Source organism: Rhinolophus ferrumequinum, chromosome 18, assembly GCF_004115265.2.
Source record: "Rhinolophus ferrumequinum isolate MPI-CBG mRhiFer1 chromosome 18, mRhiFer1_v1.p, whole genome shotgun sequence".
Lineage (NCBI taxonomy): Eukaryota > Metazoa > Chordata > Mammalia > Chiroptera > Rhinolophidae > Rhinolophus > Rhinolophus ferrumequinum.
This window is the reverse complement of record NC_046301.1, coordinates 39,677,635-39,701,873: the sequence shown is the minus strand read 5'-3', so window position 1 is coordinate 39,701,873 and position 24,239 is coordinate 39,677,635. Positions and strand designations below refer to the sequence as shown.

The 24,239-nt window shown below is 46.8% G+C and overlaps 1 protein-coding gene and 1 long non-coding RNA gene across 7 annotated transcripts in view; one reads left to right on the top strand and one right to left on the bottom strand.

Moving 5' to 3' along the window:
• Window positions 1–4,675: 4,675 nt before the first annotated feature.
• LOC117037398 (uncharacterized) lies at window positions 4,676–6,597 on the bottom strand. The gene is made up of 2 exons (XR_004425518.1): window positions 6,483–6,597; window positions 4,676–5,850 (listed from the first exon to the last, which is right to left on the bottom strand). It is a non-coding gene; the product is annotated as an uncharacterized LOC117037398 (long non-coding RNA).
• ILF3 (interleukin enhancer binding factor 3) overlaps window positions 6,017–24,239 on the top strand; it is a 30,083-nt gene continuing 11,860 nt past the window's right edge. For 2 of the 6 annotated variants that reach the window (XM_033133332.1, XM_033133334.1), the window contains exons 1-8: window positions 6,021–6,315; window positions 17,506–17,599; window positions 18,378–18,607; window positions 18,771–18,948; window positions 20,990–21,137; window positions 22,566–22,657; window positions 23,036–23,131; window positions 23,778–23,889. In XM_033133332.1, the coding sequence (XP_032989223.1) occupies window positions 17,597–17,599; window positions 18,378–18,607; window positions 18,771–18,948; window positions 20,990–21,137; window positions 22,566–22,657; window positions 23,036–23,131; window positions 23,778–23,889 (859 nt within the window). In that variant the 5' untranslated portion in view covers window positions 6,021–6,315; window positions 17,506–17,596. Of the gene's footprint in view, window positions 6,316–16,628; window positions 16,717–17,505; window positions 17,600–18,377; window positions 18,608–18,770; window positions 18,949–20,989; window positions 21,138–22,565; window positions 22,658–23,035; window positions 23,132–23,777; window positions 23,890–24,239 lie in introns of all 6 variants that reach the window. The other 4 variants (XM_033133338.1, XM_033133337.1, XM_033133333.1 and 1 more) reach the window with 3 other exon arrangements.

The following is a 24,239-nucleotide window of genomic DNA, read 5'->3' as shown; positions in this document are numbered from 1 at the left end:
GTGCCTGGATTTCAGGGGAAAGTATCAGACGGGAGGCATGCAATCGGGAATGCTCAGTGTTTTGATGGTCTTTCATGGTCTGTCATGGGATTGGTTGAGATCACCTGGGGAGTGAGTATAGAGAGAGTCGAGGTCTGAGCCATGGGGAAAAAAGGAAAAAAGTGGGTGCAGGGGAGAACCAGAGAGGGACATCTGGGGCTAAGTGGAAGGCAGGGAATGTAGCACAAGTGCTCGTGGCTGTAGTGGCAGAAGAATATGGACACGAACGACTATTTTATCATGAAAGAAAGAAGGAAGGTCATTAGCTGAGAATGGAGCGTGGGGAGATGGAAGCTGTGGGAAGAAAGGAGGTATGAGATATCGTCTAGTTGCATGGAAGAGCACCACATGAACGAGAAATGTTAGGGAGGTTGTGGTTTGGTTTTTTTCCTTCTTTCTTCCTTTTTTTCTCAAACTCACCTAGGTGTGAGGTGCAAATAGATAGTTAAATTTAGCTGGGGTTGGCGGAGAGCAGGGACGTGAGGGTGGTGCAAGGGAGTGGTGCAGGATGGGTCGTATCCCTCCACTGCCCCAAACCCTCCCACAGCTTTCAGCACACCCAGGGTGAAAGCCACTGTCTGCATTGGGTCCACAGGGCCTTGTAGAAACTATCTGCCTTTTCCTAAATGTCCCTTCCTCCCATCCTCTGTCACTTGCCCCACTCCAGCCCCTGGAGCCTCCTTGCTGCTCCTTCCACAAGTATGGTCAACCTCTGGGACTTTGCACTGACTATTCCGTGTGTCTGGAAAGCTCTTCTAGCAATTTGCTTGCCCTCTGTCCCTCAGCTCCCCATACTTTCCTGTGCACTGACTTCAAATTGCACCTGCCCCAGCCCTGCACACCCCTCACCTCACTTTGTTTTTGTCCATTGCATTTGCCACAACGGGACATATATTCCTTGCTTACTGTTTGTTGCCTGCCTCCCCGTCCAGGTCAGCTTCACGAAGGCAGCGTTATATAATGGTTGTTTCAGTGTGTCCCTAGCAGGTGCTCCCGGTTGCATGCTCTTCCAGGCCAGCTCCTCCCACCCTCCTGCATGGTCTGGGAGTTACCAGCAGGCTTTACCAAAGCTCTTCTCTGTTTGGGTGAGCCAGCATTCATTTCTGTGGTTTGCAACTCTGAGAGGTATAGATCCAGAATGACTCAGGATGAGGCCAGACCAGGGGAAGGGGCACCACTGACCTTTTAGAAAGGAGGCGTGCAGGCACAGGTGTGCTGGCCAGGTATAGGATGGCTGAAAACTCAAAGTGGTCCAGGCAACTAATAGACACATAGAAGGCCATGCTGTGTGTTTCCAATTTTTCAACTTTCTAGAATAGGTAAAGCTAATCCTGGCGATGTAAGAGAATTGGATAGGAAGGGCAGAAAGGAACTTCCTGGGGCAATGACAGTACTCCTTATACTGATTGGGGTGGTGCTTACACCGATGTACACTATACAAATATTTGCCAAGCTATACACTTAGGATTGTGTATATTATACCTTATTTTTTTTTAAGTTGGTTAAAAGAAGTGGGGCGTTCCCTTTTGGCGCAGCTATCTGTAAGGTTGGACTGACTTGGGCACAGAGTGGGGCAATGTGGAGGGTGACTCATGCACTCACACTCACTTGCTGTTTCAAGTGCTTTGAGCTGGGCACTTCACATAGTAGACATATAGGAGTGAACAAGAACCTTGTTTCCTGGTCTCAGAGTTTACCATCTAGCAAGGGAGATGGATAATATCAATATATAATATGTGGTGATAAACACTTTGAAGAAAAATAAAGCAGCGTAATTGTATATTGCTCTTTAAGAAATGGTGGTCAGGGCAGGCAGGCCTCTCTGAGGTGACACTCGAGCAGAGAGCTGAGAGGAGGAGGAAGCTCTGAATATGGAGGGAAGAGCGTTTCAGGGAGACGGAATAGCCAGTGCAAAGGCCCTGAGGTGGGAGGGTGCTTGAATGAATGACTGTAGTAAGGTGTGAAAGGACAATCAAAGGACACAGCTGCATATCCTGGACTTACATTCTCCCAGGCCAGTAGCCCCAGCAGAAAGAACTTTCAGATGATCAGAGGCAAATCCCCGGTCTGCCTCTCCTTTGGCCCATTTTAGTGAACTGTCATCTCCGAACCAGTCATTGGACAGGGAAGCTGTGGGTTTCATGAGCCAAACCCAGGTGGAGGCTGGGAGGCAGGAACAAAGAGGAGAGGTGGTTCCCCAAAGGCAGGTCTCGGTTCTCAGAACGAGGAAGTCCAGCAGGCAAGTCACAGGTAGCTACTCTGTGGGATGACAGGGCAAGAACTAGGGCAGCAGCGAGGGTCCTGGCAGGTGAGGATGATGACCTGAAGGTGATTGGGGTCCCACACGTGGCCCAAATGATAGCATCACTGTGTGTGGCTGTGTATTTTTTTCCCCACAAGTCTCAACTTCCTGGAGCTCAAATGATGTGGGCACAACCTAACTTCACTTTCACTCCATTTTTTTTCTTTTAATTTCTTAAAATTGTCATAAACTACACATAAAATTTATCACTTTAACTTTTTTTTTTAAGGAGGGTGCAGCTCAGTGGCCCACGGGGAGTTGAACTGGCAACCTTGGTGTTATCAGCACCACATTCTAACCACTGAGCTACCTGGCCACCCCTCACTTAACCATTTTTAAGTGCAGTTTAGTGGTATGAAGCACATTCACTCTATTGTCCACCCATCACCACCAGACATCTCCAAAACTCTCTCATCTGCCCTAACTGAACCTCCCCACTAAACAACTGCTCAGTTCCCTTCCCCGCATCCACCACTCTAATTCCTGTCCCGATGGATTTCACTCCTCTAGGAACCTCCTTCATGTGGAATCATACCGTAGCTGTCCTTTTGTGACTGGTTTATTTCACTTAGCATAATGCCTTCAAGGTTCACCCATGTTGGAAGGAAGGCTTTCCTTCCTTTTTAAGGCTGAATAATATTCCATTGTATGAATATACATTGTTTATCTCTTTACCCACTGATGGACACTTGGGTTGCTTCCCCTTTTTGGCTATTGTGAATAATGCTACGAACATGGGAGTGCAAACATCTCTTCCAGACCCTGCTTTCAATTGCTGGGTCATATGGTAATTCCATGTTTAATTTTTTTGAGGAAACACCATACCATTTCTCACTCCATCTTTTGGTTTAGCTTTCTTTGGGGCTGGTTTCATTCTCTGTCAAGTTCTTTCATCAAGATATACCTCCTATCCCTCTAACCACACCTTACATTTCTCTGGCTTCAAGATCATTTCTCTGGCTTCTCTTACCCTAAAGTCCCAGGTCTAGTACTCACTGGCTCTGACTGACCAGATGTTGTCACTACTAAGCTACTCACTGTGGCCAAGTCATGGGCCTAGTTTTGGAGTCAGGCAGTGGGGACCTGCCAACGGAACTACATATTTAGCAAGCTAGAGGGATGGTTCCCCAAAACACTGTGGGCAACACATGTCTACTCTACTAAGAGGGTGGGAAGGCAGCTGGCCTGGCTCAGAAAGCTTTCAAGGGGAGTTCTTGGGTGTGATCAAGGAGTTGGGGGGAGGGCCAAAGTGGTAGAAATCTCTGAAGACAATGAATGGAAGATGTTCATGAGGACATCAAAGCCCTGAGGATGGCAAAAACTGTTTAGAGGGACTGCAAAAGGAGGGGACAAACCTTAATCTTCAACCAATGAAAGGGAAGGTGTAATAGGGAAGAGAAGGTTATAGCTGGACAATAGGGGGCGTCAGTTAAGGCAAGGAGGTGACAGAATGGTTGTACATGCAGGGTTGTTAACCATGTTGTAATAGAAAAGCAAAGGTAGGAGGCTGGGTTAGGGTGGAGATACAGGGACTAGAGGACAGCTAGCCTCTTAGGTCTCCAACTTGTATGGTGACCAAGGAGAGAACACAGACAAGAAGCATGATAAATGCAGTGTGTCAGAATTTGGGCTGAAAACCTCCTATCCAGCAGCTCCTGGTGAGTGAGGTAGGGTAGGGGTAGGCCCAGACAGACTGCACTTTTAAGGGAGTTGTGGTTTCCTCCACTTTAACTGCAACCCAGTGGATCCTCTGGATTTGATGGGCCATAAGTCCAGTAGGTAACAATCACAACCATTAACTGTCCAGCATTGACTCCAGGCTGGTTACTCCAGCAAAGCTTCTGAGGTTGAAAAACTCTCCAGATCTGTCCAGGGCTCCTCCATGGAGGTTGTGGTTTGATCCAAAGTCGGCTTGAAATCAGGATCCTACCTGCCCCTTACTGTGCTTATTGCCCCGCTGGTAGGGGTTGCCTTACGGGGTAAGATCCTTGAAAGCAAGTTCTTCCTAAATGTTAACTGTGGGCCCCTCCCAAGAAAGGTTTTGGACTTGGGAGTCAGAAAACTAGAAACCTTCCCCGTTCTGCCACTTGGTAGCGCTGTTAGCTTAGTCAAGCTACTCTGCTTCGGAGCCTGTTCACTCCGTTCAGACACTGCTGATCTCTAACTTTAGTGTTCAAGTCAGCTGTCACCTTTATTATTAGTGACCTCGAACAATCTAAACTTACTTTAATCAACTGTCTGAATACACGCGCCATTAATTTTACCAAGCTTTTCTTCAATCTCAAGCTCTATTTGTTTAAGAAAGATCTCCAAGTAATGAAGGGAAATAAGATGCAGAATGTCTATCATTTATGTGAAAAACAGCAATAAAAATACAATTAAGCATCTCTGGGAGTAAAACATCTCTGGAGAGACAAAAAACTTTACAATGGCTGCCAACGAGGAGAGTGTCTGGGGGAGGAAAAGACTTTTCTCACACCCTTTTATATCACGTGAATAGATGATCGGTTCAAAATCCTAACTAGTGTAAATAAAAAAGAAATGCAGGTACAGCATGCCCCCATTTCAGTAATATTTGTACACCTTACTTTTTAAATAATAGCTATCAATTGGGGACACTTGTTCTGCACAAATAATTTTGTCAAGTGCTTTTTAAAAAAATAATCATTTTGTAGATAAGGAAACGGAGGCTTAGTCCTTGGCCAGGGGACTCAAACCTAGGGCAGACCCTGGATCTTGCATCCTTTACAAATTAGCTGCACCGTCCCTACGTTTTTGCTAGGAAGACCCGATAGTAGGCTGCAAGTTTTGAACGACTTCTCATCTCCTTCAGGTAGAAAACCTTTTCAACAACTCCTTGTTCCGGATCTCGGCAGCGTCTGAATCTCAACCTCGCACCTGCCAACTTGCCTAGCAACGTCTGTCGAACGCCAGCCAAATCCTGACACTGGAGGGGCGCGGGGCTTAGTTTAGGCACAAGTTGTATACGTTGGGGATCTCACAAGGCGTCCGGGAGCATTCACCGACACGAGGCTTGCAAAGAAACGGTGCTCGGTCCATAGGACCTTTAGTAATGAGACCCAAGCTGTTAGCCGAGCGTCTGAGTCGCAGCACCGGTTCTCCCACGAAGGCGCCGTGAATCCTCGTGTCAGGTCTCCTTCTTGACTGTGCCTCAGTTTCGCCATCTGTGAAACAGGCTGGAAGATCAGACCAGATCGGCTCTAACCTTCGGAGGCTCCAGGCCCGGCCGTTCCTTGTACAGGCACCTCGGGTCTTCACCTATAGCGGGTGATGAGAGGAGTGGGATGGAAGCGCCGTGGGGCGGTCTCCTTTCGAGGCCACACCTCCTCGACCGAGATCCGGCCACTAGCAGGACGCTAACTGGAGAGCCTCTCAGAGTCGTTTCCGCCAACGTACTCATGGCGACGGTTGTGAGATGGCGGCCTGGAAGGTGCAGGAGGCTCCGCCCTTCGCTCCGCATCACGTGATAATGGCGTCTTAAAACCGCCCTTAAAAAAAAAGAGCCGATGTTGTCACAAGATACAGGCCGACCAGTACGGCAAAAGGAAAGAGACAAGTCCTTGTCACGTGGCCCAGGATCAAGCAAGGCTCCGAAACGGGAGACGTCTCGATGCCACCTGACAAGCTAAACAACGTTTACGCTCCTGTCACGTGACTAGAGCCCGCCTTCTAATTCTCTTGTCGTCCCTCCCTCCGTCGTCGGCTAGGCCTGCGTCGTGCAGCAACGCGGCGGTGAGGGGGCGGGGCTCCGACGTGTCACGTGGTCCCGCACCTCCCCGGCGCGCGCCCGACCGCCCGCTCGCCCCCGGCCCCGGCTCCTCCTCCTCCTCTTCTCGCCATTGCAGTTGGACTCAGCAGCCCGGTGCGCACCGCGTGGCTTTTGGGGGGAGACCCCGGCGGGCTGTGGTAGGAGGGCGGCGGCGGCTGCGGTCCGGGAAGGGGACGCCAACAAGGTAAGCTCCAATGTGGCGGCGGCAGGGCCTGCTCCCGCCTTTGCCCCTCCCCCTCCCGTCCTCCCTCTCAGCGCGGTCCCGGCTGAGGTGTCGTGGTGACAAGGCCGGAGGAGCCCCGCGCTCCCCGCCTCTCTCCGGTCCCCTCGTCCTAGCGCTTGGTTCATTACCCTCTCGCCAGCCTCGCTCCCGCGCTCGGCCGTTACTCTCTCCCATTGTGCCGAGGAAACAAAATGGCGGCATCGGCGGCGAGGACCCGGTGCGCGCGCATCCGTCCCCCCCTCGCGGCCCCTCGTCCCGCGGCAGCGCCTCGCGCCGGGGGTGCGCGCGCACCGGGCCCCCAGCCGCAGCCTCCCCCGGTCTGGGCTTTGTCTGTGGCGGCGCCCCGCGTGCGCGCACGTGCTGGGAGCACACACCCCCTTCGGGCCTGAAGCATCCAGGCCCGCGCGGCAGGGGCGACCCCTCCTCCTCACCCCCTCTTCCTCTTTGTCCCACTCCCGCCCCGGGTTCCAGGAGGGTCCCAGGTTCCGGAGGCGGGAAACGTGGCCTCCTTTGTCTTTACATGGCGCGGAGAGGCGGACCCCCTCCCTGGAACCCTGTCCCTACGCGGATTACAGAGGAGGCCTTTTTGGGTTCATTGGGTTCCCAAATCTCTGTTCATCCAGGCCTCCCCCATATCAGGATCTAAACTTGGGGGAAGGTTTGATATTTCCCTTTCTTTAGTACAGGTGCTTCATTGATGTTGAGCTTTTTCACATTGCTTAGGATTTGCATCCTTTCCCAAAATGGTGATACGGTGCTATATTTGGGTGCACTGTAATCTGCAAGTTTGGGACCCAAACATGAGTGTTAAAAACTCTCTTCTACCTTATTTCCTCAAGTAGTTGAATGACTGAGATTGTGCCCGGGTTAATCCTCCACCTGGATGAATTAATTCGTGGCGTACAGTGATCACCATGCTCTCGCCCAACTCAGTGTCTAAACTTGGGGAGAGTAAGCCGTCTCTTATCAGTATTTTCAAAATTTATTTAAAGTTGCTTGGGATTCTGCTTAGGGGACATTAATTTCTGTGATAAGCCTCCCTCTTGTAGATTTCGCGTATTCCATATTGTGAATCTGTATTTCTGATGGCTTAGGAGTCTTTCCTTTTTGCTAGTGGTCTGGTGGCATATTTGGGGTCCACGGGAAAACACAAGGTGTCACCTGAAGTTAGGACTCAAATTTAGTCTCTCTTTCCTTCAGGGGGCTGGTTGGGAATCTCCAGGGATTGCTCACAGTGCTGCCACTATGCATTGTATGTGATGCTTTGTGTGTGGTCTCGTGGGATGTACAGACAGCAGCCGCTCAAGCTGTGAATGAAGTGTGGGAACCAGAGGCTGGCTCATTCACAGCTGGAAAAAAGAAAATAAGATAAGGCTGTAGGGCACAGGCAGGTGCTACTATCCCTGTTCCTACTCTTGGGGTCTTTGCTCCTGAGCTGTCTCTTGGCCGTGTGGGCAGTTCCTGGTCCCTGCCATTTGCCAGTGGAATCTGTGCAGACCCTAGTGTTGTCTGGAGCTGATTGGAGGCTGGCAGTTACTGCCAGGCTTGGCCTTGACAGCACTGGACACTGACTTACCAGTTTCCCTGCCCTCCAGGACCTTGAGCAAGCCTGGGAATCACCCTCTTTCTGGAGTTGAGTGGTGTCTAATTGTTTGCACTTTGGTTTTTCAGGATTGAACTCATCCAATGTCTACAGGCAAAAATTCCTTGAGCTCCTTCTAGTATACTTAAGAAGGCTTTGTTTGTTTGTTTTGTTTTTTGGAGACCCATAGTCCTGGGAATGAGGAATTTAAGGCTTTCTTATTTTCTTAAATTCTTTCTGTCAAAAAAACCCACAGTGGGAAGAGTGGCTGCTAATATTCATATGTCATACATATATCGTGTTCATTTTCGTGCTCCCCTGGATAAGTTCCCGAGGTAGGGACAGGTGCAGTCTGTGAGAAAAGTCTGTAAGTCTCTCCTCTGGGTAAACAGTAGGCAACATCTTGTCTGTCTTTAGGCTTAAGGGAGGTGTGAGGGTTGGAAATGTTCTCACTTCTGAATAAGGCTTTAGAAGTTTCATTTGGGCTGGGACATCTCCCTCTTAATTACTTCTGTGACCCCCCTCCTGCCCCGCCCCCCCAGTTACCAGTTACTCTTGATTTCACCTTTTATGGCTCAGAGGAATGATTCCTTTTCCCAAGAAACTTGGATTTATACCTCCTTGAACGTGACCTGCTACATTTTGTCAGTAAGTTTATTAACCTTGTGCAGTTTTGAACGATATGTAAATGTCACATTGTAGTATTGGCATATATGGCCCATGAAGTGGTGACATTTTATTCACATCATGCTTTGAACCTTCACAGGAATTAGGATTTTCTAGGCTCTCTATATTGGATGCAAAGTCCTGAGAGAGGAAGATTTGAGTTTTTGTTCCCAGCGGAAGGGTTTGGAATGGGAGGCAGATGGTGGTTTGACCTGAGTCTGCACACAATTTGTTAGTGAATGGTGTCCGGTCCTGAAGGGATGGAGCTGACTTCAGTTTCCTGCAGCAGCAGCATCTGACAATTTCTCCTGAAACAACTAGCTTCCCTCTTTGATTTGTTATTTAGGATAAGTTGGTGCTGCCTCTTTTTGATGCTAGCAGCGTTGTAGAAATAATAGTGAAAGCCAGCCAGGCAAGTGTTTGCTAGGGAGCCTTGTCAGTCAGTATACTAATTTTTAAAAATGGTTTCTTGCCATATTTATGCTCTTTTAAACCCCAGTGGGATTTTTCTAAGACAGCACGTTATAGGTGATCCCATTATAGATTGCAGTTGGGAATTCAGACAGACTTTTAACATCTCCTGTTTTTAGATGTCTTGAGAAAGCAATGTCCAGTTGAAATTTTTTTCTCTTGTCATTGAATGTCCATATAATGAAGAAATTGAAAATGTACCCACCAGTTTTAACAGGAAAAGGAGTTTACTGTCTCAGCTATTTCCTTGTGGGCCATATGTGATCTCCAAGGAGCATTTAGTCACAGGGTTAAATGCGCATCCTTTTATTAGAGTTTAAGTTTGCACCATACTATTTTTATAATCTTAGGTGATCAGTGAGAAGTAGTGCTGTTGGCAGTTTGAGGTCCATGGCAATTTTTCTTGAACGTTCCAAACAGCCTTCCTTCTTATTTTCAGTAGGATTGTCGTTCAAACTCAAGGATAAGGTCTTAACTGGGATAATCTTCCAGGCCACTTGTTTTTTAGCTGTTTGCCTTTCAACTACTTTATTACTTTTTATCTCTGTGTGTGTGTGTGTGTGTGTGTGTGTGTGTGTGTGTGTGGTGTTTAAAGAATGACATTTTGCAAGTTAGGTTTTCCTCTCAGTGGTACATGTGGATGATTTTTTGCAGGTTGATAATCCTTTGTATTCATAATTTTGGAAAACTGTCTGAATGTCAACAATATGGAAATACCAGCCTGGCCCCAGGGCTCATAGCGGTACTTAATAAATATTTGTCCTGTGAGTGGCCTGTGCAGAATGGTTACAGGAGGGAATAGCTGCCCAGTAAACAGAGAGGTCTGTGGGCTGCCCAGCGAGAGCTCACCAATGACCACAGCTTCATAGAGCGGATGTGTGAGCCGACAGGGTTGGAGAAGGTGAATTGAGTCGAATTTGAAGTTACTTGAGTTTGTTTTTTAAAATCTAAGGCTTCAGCTCTGGAAAAACACTGTGGCAGTTTCTCACAAAACTAACAGGCAACTACCATATGACCCAGCAATTGGACTCTTGGGCATTTATCCCAAGGATATGAAAATTTATGTTCACACAAAAACTGATGCACAAATACTCATAGCAGCTTTATTTGTATAATAATAGCCAAGAACTGGAATGTCTTTCAGCAGGTGAATGGTTCAACAAATCAAGGTACATCCATACCATGGAATACTACTTAGCAATAAAAAAGAACCAACTGTTGATACACAACTTGGATGAATCTTGAGGCAGTTATGCTGCATGAAACAAACCAATCATGAAAGGTTACATACTACAGTTCCCCTTACCTAACATCCTTGGAATGCCAAAATCACAGAAATCGGGAATGGGTTAGTGTTTATTAGGGGTTAGGCATGGGGGACAGTTGGAAGGTGAATGTGACTATACAGGGTAACAGGAGGGATGCTTTTGCCAATTGTTGGGATCTTACTGTATGAGTGAATATCAGTATGATGGTTATGATATTGTACTCTAGTCTGCAAAAGGTTAACAGTGGGGGAAATTGAGTGAAGAGTACACTTAATCTCTGGTATTTCTTACAACAGGTGAAGCTACAATTATCTCAAAATGGAAAGTTTTCATTTAAAAGTACCCCTTACAATAATTCACGTCTGAGTGTTAATGACCTTCGAGAGCCAGGTTTTTTTTCTTCTTAACTAGGGGGAAAAACCGCTTTGAGAAAAGTAAAGAAGTTGAACTGTATTCTACATTTAAAAATGCTCCAAGGCTTCCCCCTGAGGATAGATGGATGGGTTGCCTGTTTCCCCAGCAGGTGTGGAAGATTTCCTGTGCTGGCTTCTTTCACCTCCTTGTTACCTGAACAGCATATTGGAAAGAGGTTTTGATAATTCCCGCTTGGAGTCATGTTAAACCTTCTCCCTTATATCTAGGGTTTCCTGGCGGGAATTCCCGCCCGTTCTTGGGAATTGGTTCGCTTTCCCGTTCCCGATCCTGAGATACAAACTGTTTTCTGTTTTCCACGATGAATCGTTTCCACAAAGTGGCGGCCGACACTACCAACCACCTGGGTTCAAGGAGCCGATTTTCCCGATTTCCCGACCAATTTTTCCCGGGATTTGGGAATGGGAAAGTGAAAAAAATTCCCTAGAACAGGCAGGAATTCCCTCCCAGAAACCCCAGTTATATCCTCTCACAGGCAAATTTTAAAACATTTCTATTGATTCATCCAATTGAAATTACTCCTATGATACATTGCATATATAGTTCTACAGTTGAAAAACCATTTTCCTACATTGTCACCTTTAATCCTTATTATTTGCAACTATGAGGCATTGGTTGTGTTTTCATGTCATTTCTGATCTAGCTCCGAAAAGGGAAGTGATTTGCTGGAGGTCCCACAGCTGCCAGATTGGGGAGCCCAGGTGAACGCAAACCTGGGGCTTCTGCTCTAAGACCTGTGGGTGTTCCACAATGCCAGCGGGTTTTGGGGGGCTGGTGGAATATTGGGGAACAGTGTGTTTTTCCAGGGCTCATCAGCTCCAAGTAGTTGTCCTTCAATCTAATTGTGGAGGTCGCAGCTCAGCTCCAAATCCAGTCACCATTTTCTTTTTTTTTTTTTTTTAATGGGGAAGGGGAACAGGACTTTTTCCAAGTCAAGCTGTTGTCCTTTCAATTGTAGTTGTGGGGGGCGCAGTTCAGTTCCAGGTCCAGTTGCGTTGTTAGTGGCAGGGGGCGCAGCCCACCATCCTTTGTGGGAGTCGAACTGGCAACCTTGTGTTTGAGAGCCCGCACTCCAACCAACTGAGCCATCTGGCACTGGCCCATGTGGGAATCGAACCGGCAGCCTTCGGTGTTAGGCGCACAGAGCTCCAACCGCCTGCGCCACTGGGCCGGCCCCCCAGTCACCGTTTTCAGTCTTAGTTGCAGGGGGCGCAGCCCACCACCCTGTGTGGTTATTGAACCGGCAGCCTTGTTGCTGAGGGCTCACGCTCTAACCAGCTGAGCCATCTGGCTGCCCCTCTGGAAGCTCGGCAGCTTGTTAGCCCATTGTCTTCAATCTAGTTGTGGAAGGCGCAGCTCACTGGCCCATGTGGGAATCGAACCGGCAGCCCTGTTGTTCACAGCTCATGCTCTAACCAATGGAGCCATCTGGCTGCCCCAAGGAAGATATCTTTTTAACTAGTTATTATACACCATCTTCATCTTTTCATAAGAAAAAAGGATATTTTAACACTGAAAATATAGAAATAAAATTAAGCTTAGAGTAAAGGATGGCCCTTCACATTGAAAATATTTGTGAACCTCTATTCCTAACTTTATACCTCCCTATGAACCAATAAAGACATTGTTGGAGACAGAACTCGGAACTATTGCACTAGCGACTTGAGATTTGTGTTGGCCTTACGCATTTCTCAGAGTGGTGTCCATTACCAGATGTGAGGTGGGCATCTTCTGCCTGGGTTGCTTGATTGAAATCATTTTCTGTGTGTCCTTGATGTGAACCTATAAATGTTTATGGAGTCACTAAAGAATAGCTCATGCCTGTCATTTCACTTCATACCCCATGGTAGGCTAGTTCCAGACGTCACGAAGCCAGGAGCTGGGTTGGGTCCTTGTACATTTCAGAGTCTTTAGGACCAGCATCCACTTCAGGACAATTCCCCAGTGTTGCTGGGATAGCTGTAAGGTTTTGTGAAATACTCTGGAAAGGGGTGGTCCACCCTCGAAGGTAAATGGGGCCATACCTGTTAGGGTGTTGCCACTACACCTGTTCGTTCGACAAACATTTGCTGATCCACATATGCTGACTTGGGCATGTTTCTTTCCCAGCAGCAAGTGCCATGAACGTCATTCTAATTAGCGAGAAGTCAGAAAAATGGTCATCACGTTGCAAACATATGTTTTGTGGTTTAAACTTCTATTGTAACTTCATGCAGTGGATGGGCTGGTTTTGAGAACAAAAGAAAGAAACCTGGTTCCTGTGTGTTAGAACATCTGCAACCACGCAGGTCGTGTTTAACATCCCAACCCTTCACTGCCCACTCATTCCTCCTGTGGGCTAGTGAAAATTAGGCTTTCCTCGTGCCCAGGTTTGCATTATGAACGAGGTTGCAGGAGCAGCTTTGTGCAGCCATTCATAGCTTTTGTTTAGTTAGGTTGTTGGGGGCAGTGGAGTGTTGCGTGTGTGGGTATTACGGCTTCTCGGTAGCTAGCAGTGTTTCTGGTTAAAAAGTTTGATGAGGTTTCTGCTCATCCAGAAGACCTCTGTTTGTTAATGAGATGGATTCCCTGGTATTTAAGATCAGAGCAGCTGGCTTCGGAGAGGCTGGCTTAGTTGACAGATCTGGGCTCACACAGAAGAGATGCGGGAGGTGGGTTTTGTTGCCCTGCAAAGAGGAGTGTTGGTTCCAGTTTCTAAACATTTGTTTTAGTTCAGGTGATGAGTACTCTTACTCGCTTTGTCCACCTGCGTCAGGAGGCATCACCACCAATGCCTGGTCTAGGAGGAGGGCCCAGGATGAATGGACTACAGGTGGGCCAAGAGGGGTGGTCATAGCCAGCCACAGTGCCGTGAGTCCCATCAGGGGTCCCTTCTGGTCCTGCCTCTTGGAGCAGAGGCACACCCCCGTTCCCAGTTTTAAACTGAGGTGAAGACAGCAGATGGAAATCTACATGCAGGACATTTGCCGAAAACAGGTGCATTTGAGGGGTGTGTGCATGTCCAGAGACACTTTCCATCGGCTGCCGTTTTGACACAATGAGTATCTTGATCCCCAGTGGGAGAAGGAGCCGTTTTCTGCTGCTCACCTCTATTTGTTAGATGGTGTTTATAGCAGAGATTCCCCACACCAACTGGGTGCACTTCAGTACCTTTCAAAGTAATTTTCAGAACATGGAGTTGGGATGTAGACATCTCCAATGGTGGCAAATTAGTTTTTTTTTCTTTTTAATTTTTATTGTTTTAAAGATTTTATTGGGGAACGGGAACAGGACTTTATTGGGGAACAGTATGTACTTCCAGGATTTTTTCCAAGTCAAGTTGTTGTCCTTTCAATCTTTCAATCTTAGTTGTGGAGGGCGCAGCTCAGCTCCAGGTCCAGTTGCCATTGTTAGTTGCAGGGGTTGCAGCCCACCATCCCTTGTGGGAGTCTAGATGAACTGACAACCTTGTGGTAGAGCCCGCGCTCCAACCTGCTGAGCCATCCGGGAGCTCAGCAGCAGCTCAGCTCAAGGTGCCGTGTTCAATCTTAGTTGCAGGGGGCAGAGCCCATCATCCCTTGCGGGACTCGAGGAATCCAACTGGCAACCTTGTGGTTGAGAGCCCACTGGCCCATGTGGGAATCAAACCGGCAGCCTTCAGAGTTAGCATGGAGCTCTAACCACCTGAGCCACCAGCTGGCCCCCGCAAATTAGTTTTTTCTTAAGTATCATTATGGACTTATGGAATTGCATAAACGTAATGTGCTGAATCAATTTTAGTTATATATTTGAAACATGAAAAATTCAAACATTTTATTATGAAAAATTCCAAGGTGACACAGTTTTACAGTGACCACCTGAGTACACACCCTAGGTTCTGCCAGTGACATTTGACTGTACTTAGGTTTCACACATCTGTTCATCCATCTGTTCTGTTCATTTCAGTATTTTTATGATGCATTTCAGAGTAAGTAGCAGAAAGTTAACAGATATCCTCTGAATATTACCTAGAATCCAGTATTTACAGTTTTTTGTTTTGAAGTAATGCACGTCTTGAGTGTACCATTCAATGAGTTCTGACCATTGCATACACCCAACCCCTACCAAACATGTAGAGACCGTGACCAACACCCCAGAAAGCACCCTTGGGCTACTTTCCAGGTGTTCCCTGCCTCCGTTCCCCAAAGGCAACTGCTATTCTGAATTGTTTCTCATCTATTAGTTTTGCCTATTCCAGAACTTTCATATAAGTGGAAGGTGTTTTTTGTTTGTTTTTGTTTTTGATACTCAGTTGCCTCGGATGTCTTGCGACAAGGCTGTATCAATCTCTGAGGGTTTCCTTGCTTTCGGATACTGCAGTGTGACTGACCCTTGCCCACCTGGTACAGTTCCTGTCTCAGGCACTGAATCAGCCACTTCTTCCAGGAGCTCCTTTTAGTAGATTTTAGACAACATCAACCCTACAAAGATCTGAGCCACCTGGAACCTTGATTTAAGCTGTGTTATTTTTAAAATTGCTAGATTTGATATTTGAGGAGGGATGTGAGATGAATAGGTGGTACCGTGTTTCCCCGAAAATAAGACCTAGCTGGATGATCAGCTCTAATGCGACTTTTGGAGCACAAATTAATATAAGACCCGGTCTCATATCATATTATACTGGATCTTATATTAAGTTTTGCTCCAAAAGACGCATTGGAGCTAATTGTCCGGCTAGGTCTTATTTTGGGGAAACACGGTAGGTGTACAATGAAGCGTTGGTTCCTGCACCTTGTCAGACTTGGACGGAAGGAGTTTGTCCTTCAGGATGTGCTAGCTGGCCATGTCTTAGGGAACAGGGGACTTGCGGGCCGTGTCCCACCAGGTAGTGCAGGGCCTGGCACGGAGGAGGTACACGCTGAGTACATGTTGGATGAATAATTACGTCTTGAAACATCAGCTTTCGTTCTCAGATTGATGAGGTTCCAGTGTAGATATGGCCAGGCCTGGTGGCTGTTTAACATGGGTTCTCGCCATTGGGCTATGATTTCTGGAGGCCTGCTTCTTGTTGGTTTAGAATTGGTTTTCTGAGCTTTGGTTTGATTTTTAGATTACCTGCCATGGCTGTAGTTTGTAAGAGTGCTTAAGTTTACTGTGCATTAAAAAAAAATTTACGGAAATTGTCAAATACGTGTAAATGAATCCCAATGTACCCATCCCCCGGCTTCAGCACCTATCAATATTGTGCAGTCTTGTTTCATCCCTCTCCACTCCCTGCCTCACTGGAGTATTTAAGAACAAATACTAGGCATGTGCTTTCAGCCATAAAATTATTTTAAATATGTATCTAAGGTAAAGATAATTCTTTGCGAACACAACCACAGTATCGTTAGTTCCTGACTGAACTATGATGATTCCTGACTACAGGAGGCGCTTTTGCATGCGCATCCCTCATCACTCAGCTCCCGCAGCAGCCTGTTGGTGTAGATCGGACTGTGGGATCTGCGCTTCATGCTTTGCATAGGTTGACTCATTCACTTTTCAGTCTCCTGCAGAGGGAGAGCCGCTGCTTCGCATTGCAGGTATAGAAAGAAGCTCCAAGGAAGCTTTAAGGCCCCATAGGTACTGCGGCTGGGCAAGCAGGGTTTCAGACCCAGGTGTGTGTGGAAGCTCCCACTTGGTGACAGCCAAGTGGCTCACCAAGAGCCTACGCACAGCCAGCAGCTGATCCCAGGGACTGGGCCTCCACTCCCCTCTCCCCTTCCTTCTCCCTGCCCTACCACGAAGCCTTTGATCCCTTCGTCTTGCCTGGCTCTGCAGGGGCATCACCTTCAATTCCATCCTTAAATTTTCAAGTTCTACTTTGGAACCTTTAAATTTTTTATTTTGATTGCTAGGTCATCCTGAAGAATTGTGGGAAATTCTTGTTTTGGCCAATCACATCGATGTTTGTCCTAGAAGTGGCTGCCTTTCCAGGATGAGCTGGTAACTGGCTTAGATTGAAGGAGCTGGCTGCTAGGTGGTTAGCATGCAATGGGTGCATTCATCTTTTGCATGTCATGCTGATGGGTTTTTTGTTATTCTTATTTGGAAGATTTCATTGTGGACCAGACTATTTGCACAGAGTGGGAATTGAGTAGGTTGTAGTCAGCATGCTATTTAAAGAGTCCAAAATTATAGTTATAACTGCGTTTGTCTTGAAGACTTCTATTGTGCGTTTCAGTTGTCTTGGCTGCTGCAAAGCTGAACCCACAGGTGTGTCCATGTTGTTTAGTGGTCACATCCACCTGACGTTTCAGAAGGTTCTTGGCCTTTCCAGGTTGTAGAGACCTTTTGGGGACCTGTGTCTCCTGCTTTCCTTATGTGTCTTCATTATCCTCAAAGACCAGAGCTCCTTCCTTCTCCTCCAAATACCACAAGATTTTGCTGAACATTTCTACCTGTACCATTTTTCTGGAGGCTTGTTAATATTTTTGTTTTTATATTTGTAAGAATTGGCATACTTTATATAAGAAATGTTGAAAGACAGAAAAAGTAAAAATCATTTGAGTGTTGTGGGCCTGAAGTGAGACTTGGTTTCCAGAAACCAGTTTTCATTTTTAGGCAATTTTATAATTGGTTGTTTATACCTTGGCTTAGTGGTGGTTACTTGGAAACAAAGATGTGTCCTGCTGTGCTAACAGGGCTCCTTCATGAGACAGCACCGCTGTCTGGCTGCTAAAATTCATCCATCTATGAAATGTTTGAAACTAAAAAGATTTTCTGATCTTATAGATAGCCGCAGTATTGATAACACCAAGGAAATCTGTCATAATTTGAAAAGATAAGCAAAATTTGATTTCCAGACACTACAGAAGAAGTAAAAATGGTAAGAAAGTTGTTTTTTAAATCATAGATGCTATTTTTTCATTCATGTACAAATATTTGTAGTATTGCCTCAAAACATTTGATTCTGTCAGTTTTCATTAGACTTTTTAAATTATACTACATAGTGTAACAATTCAAATATAGAAATGTATAAATACTCTCTTTCCCCACTGCCTAGAGAAAGAAAGGACACTGTCATATTTGGTTGTACTTTTCTGACCTTCAGTCGTGTTCATACACAGTAGTCCCCTCTTATCTGCGGGTTTGCTTTCCGCGGTTTCAGTTACCTGTTGTCAACCGCAGTCCAAAATTATTATACGGAAAATTCCAGGAATAAACAATTCAAATTCACCTCACTTCATCTCATCACGTAGGCATTGTGTCATCATCACATCACAAGAAGACGAGGAAGGGTGAGTACAGTACAATGAGATATTTTGAGAGAGAGAAATACCACATTTACATAACTTTTATTATAGCATATTGTCATAATCTTATTTATTGTTAATCTCTTACTGTGCGTGACTTATAAAAAACTATCAGAGGTTTATATAAATAGGACAGAAACATAACATAGTATATATAGGGGTCAGTACTACCTGAGGTTTCAGGCATCCACCAGGGGTCTTGGAATGTATTCCCGTGGATAAGGGGGGACTACTGTAGTGTTATTTTCACACGAATGATAAAGCATAGTTATGAGTTGTGCAGCTTAAAAGATAAGCGGTGGGTTGCTTTGTCTCTTTGCGTTGTTTTTTACTGAGTTTCCATATTTTCAGCGTCCATTGCGAATTTTTGTGAATGATGATCGCCACGTGATGGCAAAGCATTCTTCCGTGTATCCAACCCAAGAGGAGCTGGAGGCAGTCCAGAACATGGTGTCCCACACAGAGCGGGCTCTCAAAGCTGTGTCCGACTGGATCGATGAGCAGGAGAAAGGCAGTAGCGAGCACGCTGAGTCTGAGAACTTGGACATGCCCCCGGAGGACGAGACCAAAGAAGGGGCAGGGTAAGTTTGAAGTTTTATGGGTTTCTTTTTTTCCTTTTTCCCCCTAGGGAGACTGGCCAGTATAAACGTGAGCATCTTCTTTTCTAAAGAAACTCCAGCCTCTCTGGGGCCTCTAGGTTCTGGCCAGACTGAATCCCTCACCATGCATTGATCTGTCTCTCAGGGAGCAGAAGCCAGAGCATATGACCAGAACCCTGCGGGGTGTGATGCGTGTTGGCCTTGTGGCGAAGGGCCTGCTGCTCAAGGGGGACTTGGACCTGGAGTTGGTGCTGCTATGCAAGGAGAAGCCCACGACCGCCCTCTTGGACAAAGTGGCTGACAACCTGGCCATCCAGCTCACCGTGAGTGACGGCCTCCACTGCCTGGGGCTGGATGTTGCTTAGTGGGGATGAGGGGCAGAGGAAGAGATGCCCACGTGTGCTGTGCGCTAAGAGGCACACTCCAAACCCACCCTTGCACCTGTTAACGCTCATGGCTTCAGGATGGGTAACAGGCAGGACGCCCCAGAGCCACCAAGGTTCTGCGGACAGCGGCTGGCAGACTGCGATGGCACCCTGCTGCCAGAGCGCTGTTCTAGGGCCTCCCTGGGCGTAAGCTTCGCATCCAGACACCATTGAGTAGAGGAATAGATTGGACAATGGTTAGCTCTTCCTCCCCGATCCAAACCTGGCCATAAACAAAAACTTTCTAAAAACCATTTTAAGGAGTGGCCGGTTAGCTCAGTTGGTTAGAACGTGCTGCTGAAAGCACCAAGGTTGCCAGTTCGATCCCAGCGTGGGCCACTGTGAGCCATGCCCTCCTTAAACACAACAGCAAAATACCAGTTTGTTTCATTACAAAAGTATTGCAGAAAGACTAGCCTATGACATTTCTTGAGCATTTACTGCACCCCATCCTAGGCCAGGTGTGCTCTTCACAAGTATCATTTCATCTTCACAACGCTCCTCTTAGGGCTTTATCGTCTAAGTATTTGGGAAGATGTAACTAAGGTGCAGGAATGCTGAGTAACTGACCCCAGCATCCCCAGTTGGTGAGTTCTGGGCTTCATCTCGGCCACATACTGCCTCTTGGGGACACAGTCACTCTGGATTTAGTGATAGGATAAGTAAAAGAAGAAAGGAAAAACAAAAAAATCTCATTCCTTAGCAACACCATTCACTTTTTTATGTAAACGTGCATTCTGTCGCATGTGACTAACAATTTAGGTTCCAGGATAAAGGTCAGAATTGAAATGTGGAACTAATGCAATATAGTAGATACTTTTGGGGAGGTATTTAAGATGAGTCCCTAAACTTTCCTGTTTTAGTACTAAGTAATTTTTAACTTAATTTTATCCTCGTCTATAGAAAGCATACTAATTAAAGAAAATTAAGTTGGTGTGTTTCTAAAGGAAGGACAACTTTTTATAAAGAGTTGGTTCTTTAGAGAAAGATATAAATAAAGTGTATTTTTGTTGATTTAAGTTAGTGTTTCTTGACAGCAGTTTTGTCCCCCAGGGGACATATGGCAGATTCTGGGGACAGTTTTTGTTGTCACAGTGTGACGAGTAGGGGTGCTAATGGCATCAGTTGGTGGAAGCTGGAGCTACTGCTCATCACCCTACAATACACAGGACAGCCCCACACCCCAGAATATTCCAGCCCGAAGGCCAGTACTGCTGAGGGAGAGAAAGCCCAGTTTAGATTTTTCAAAGTGCGGTTGTCCTCCCCAGAACGTCATACTTTGTTTCCCTTTTAAAAAAAACCATATTAAAAGCTTGAATTTTCTTCATCAAGGTATATAAGTGGTACAGAGAAGAAAGCAGAAGTCAGACTGTTGTAACCATCCTTGTAGACACATTCATTTGCAGCACATACATATTTTAATATGCAACATGTGATACAAACTACTTCACACCATTTTTATTCCACACAACTCCTCCAGGTGTGGAAATAGCGGTGGCTGGATGCCCATTCTGTGCTGGTCTCTATGCTTTCCATGCAGGGCCCGCTTGAAGCCTCCTGCAGCTTTGTGGTGTAGGTTATGTCATTAAGTCTATTTTACAAATTAGAAACTAGTCTTAATGAGATTAATGATTTGTCCAGTTATACAACCATCAAATGACAAGATGAGGATTCATACTCTCGTCTTCTCGCAGAACTTAAACTCTTACCCGTTGGATTATGAAGCTCCCTGTGAAAATCACTTCTCTCTTTACGAAATACCCAGAAAATGGCCAAGACATAGCCATCAAGAGGGAGGTCCTGACCCCCTGGATGAAGGGACTGCTATCTGTCATGCCCCAAGAAGTTGGCCTGTCTACTGCAGTAACAAGCAGGGCTAAATAGAAGTGTTGATTCCCTTGAGGAGAAAGTGTTTTGAAAGTTGCCTTTTCTTTTTTAGGCCGTTACAGAAGACAAGTACGAAATACTCCAATCTGTTGATGACGCTGCGATTGTGATAAAAAACACAAAAGAACCTCCATTGTCCTTGACCATCCACCTGACATCTCCTGTTGTGAGAGAAGAAATGGAGAAAGTATTAGCTGGAGGTAGGGAGGCTGAGAAGGCCAGCAGGACTTGGGAAACGTGGTGTTCCCTTATTGTTCAAATGTGCTATTCAGTTTTAGACTGCGTTGCTAAAAGGATATCGGCGTAGTTTTGCCCACCTTTACTCTGAGATCATATCTCCCATTCGGTTTTGGTACTGGGGAGTTTGGCCAAACCGTTGCACTAAAAGTGAGTAGCACTTTTCAGATGATTGCACCATTTTGGTTTATCTTAATCTTTGAATCTGTCATCAGTGTTATACCTGGGTTTTCTGTTGAGCCATTCTCTGGCCTTGTAAAGGCGAATCTCAGGTGATGTTACAATTTTTAAAATATGGAAGAAAACCAGATGGTTTCTGCATGAACATCATGTTGGAGTTGTACTAACAGCTTGTGGTGCCGCAGAACTGAGGGCTTCTTCGTTTGTTCTCCTTCCATTGGCTGCTTTTATCAGTGCAGTGATTGAAACGCAAAGAGCTGATACAGAGTTTTGGATAAAGTTTTAAACAGTTGTGTGGTTTTTTTCCCAAAACAAAACCTCAGGTACTAATAATGCTTTCACAACTTCAAGTCCACCCAGAGCCCCTCATGCGTCTCTTCTGTGTGGATGTCTATTAATCACAAATCTCACACCACAAAATGAAGGAAACAGGCCTTGTCCAAATCCCTGATACACAGCCTGCAGAAGGGACAAACACTTTGGTTTTGCTGCAGCATAGGCTCACACTTGGCACTCCTGTTGCTGTTCTTTGATTACCTTGGTTCTGATATCTGATTTCAACTACCAAAGCCCTACTAGTTTATCAATTTAGGGACGCTGGACCTTTGACCAACAGGACTCTCTCTGTCAAGGGCTGGGGCTAGGGCAGTCCCGCCTGGTGGGCAGAGGTGGTCCCCTTTGCTGCAGATGCCTCGGGATGGCTGTTGTGGGAAGCACAGAGGGAGTTCATTTCCACTCCCCCCACCTTTTTTTGTGGGTTTTTTGTGTGTGTGGTGTGTGTGTGTGCGGGGCCCCCCCCCATTGAAATTTTTAGCATAGCTAATTTATTGGGAGATCATGGGAAGGAAGCAAGGTAACAGTCTGTTGGAAGATAGGATCCACCTATCTGTGTCCCATTCCCTATGGGATTATTCCTTGTAGAGTAACTTCCCGCTTGTTTTCTTTTTTCTTTTTCTTTTGGGTTTTTTTTGTTTTTGTTTTTTTTTGTTTTGTTTTTTGTTTTTGTTTTTTTGAGGGGCCTCCGATTTTTAAGATTTCCTCTCTGGGCAGAGTTAACACACTCTGGCTTCTCCTTCCCTGGTCCAGGGTGGAGATGACTTGAGATTCTGGGAGCCTCTGCTGCCCTTTAGGAAGCTGCCACATCCCCTTTCCACCTGACAGAAACCCCTTGGTCAAACTGTGCCTTGTCTTCTTATTCCATCCATGAATAGAAACGCTATCAGTCAACGACCCCCCGGACGTCCTGGACAGGCAGAAATGCCTTGCTGCCTTGGCGTCTCTCCGACACGCCAAGTGGTTCCAGGTTTGCATTTTGTTCTTCTATTTGTCGTTCGGTAGAGAATTCCTAAGTTTAACTTGGCTAACTTGCACCATAAAGTTTTGGTAACATTGAAGAACGCCGTGCTGAACTTAGCACCTGCAGGTGTGCAGTTGCTAACACAGCGCACATAACAATTTGACACCCCCAAGGAGGCTTGTGACTGAGTAGATGGGCTGCTGCTGCTTTGTGCCAAGAGTGCCATTATTCTCGTCCACATGGCTGGCGACCACACATTTGATGGTTGTGAATATTCACCCTTCTACCCTGGACAAAGTAGCGCCCTGAGACTTGTGTTGTTCACGTTTGCCTTGTGTTCCGGGAAGTGTCTTGGTATAAAGAGCCTGTGCTTTGTTCTTCTAGGCCAGAGCCAATGGGCTGAAGTCATGTGTCATTGTCATCCGGGTCCTGAGAGACCTGTGCACCCGAGTGCCCACCTGGGGTCCTCTCAGAGGATGGGTAAGGCGCTTTGTAGCTATCGCCACCTGGGGGTCACGTGGGCAGAGACCTTCTCCCATAGTCCAGGAATACCTTATGGTAACGGCTGGAGTGGCCCTTTGGGGGTGTGGCTGATGTGTCCCCATCATAGCTGCTTGTTGAGCAACTACTGTATGCCACATCCTGGGTGGGAGGTGACAGTGAGACCAGGCACCCTCATGGCAAGTGCACAGCTCAACCTAGGGAGGTGACTGGCCAGGCAGCACACTTACCATGACATGCTCCACTCCATCATCAAGGCTTTGTGGCCGTTTTTGTTCAGAGGTCAGCACATGGGCCTACATGCCAATTCTGGCCATCTGCCTGTTTTCCTATACAGCCCACAGTTAAGAATGAGTTTTGTATTTTTATATACAAGTACCTACACAATAGCCTCAACTTGGCCTCCTGGCCTATGCAACTTAACGGATGGAACATGTGCTCCTTTCAAGAAATGTCTGCTGAATCCGGCTCTGGGTGTCCTATCTTTGGTTTAGCCCTGACTTGTGAACTTGGATGGTTATGAGTCCCTGTGCCAGCCCATCTCCACACACCACACAGTGACAGCTCCTCAGCATCTGCTACCCCCCCCCCCCGACACTGGCTAACTGTCCCTCTTCTCTTTCAGCCCCTCGAGCTTCTCTGTGAGAAGTCCATCGGCACAGCCAACAGACCCATGGGTGCTGGCGAGGCCCTGCGGAGAGTGCTGGAGTGCTTGGCGTCAGGCATCGTGATGCCAGGTTGGGGCCTTGTGCTTTGCAAGTTGCAGGGAAAGGACAGGGATCAAGGCCCCGAGGCCACTTCCTGGCGGGTCCCTCTGACTGGGTTAGGGCAGCAGCAGCACCGTGTCCCCCTAGGGCTGAAGCATGTGACTACCCTCTTGCACCATCATATCCAGCCCTGTGCCGGCTCCGCAGCTGTGACTCAGGGCGGATCCGGGACAGTGGTGACCCACTCTCACGTGAGCTCCTTGCTCTGAGACACATGTGGATTATTTCTCTCATGGGCTGGATGCTGAGTGGGTCACCGAGCTCGGCGTGTTTTCCAGAGCTGGGTGTGGATGGGGCGTGGGGGGTAACGCATCTGGTTC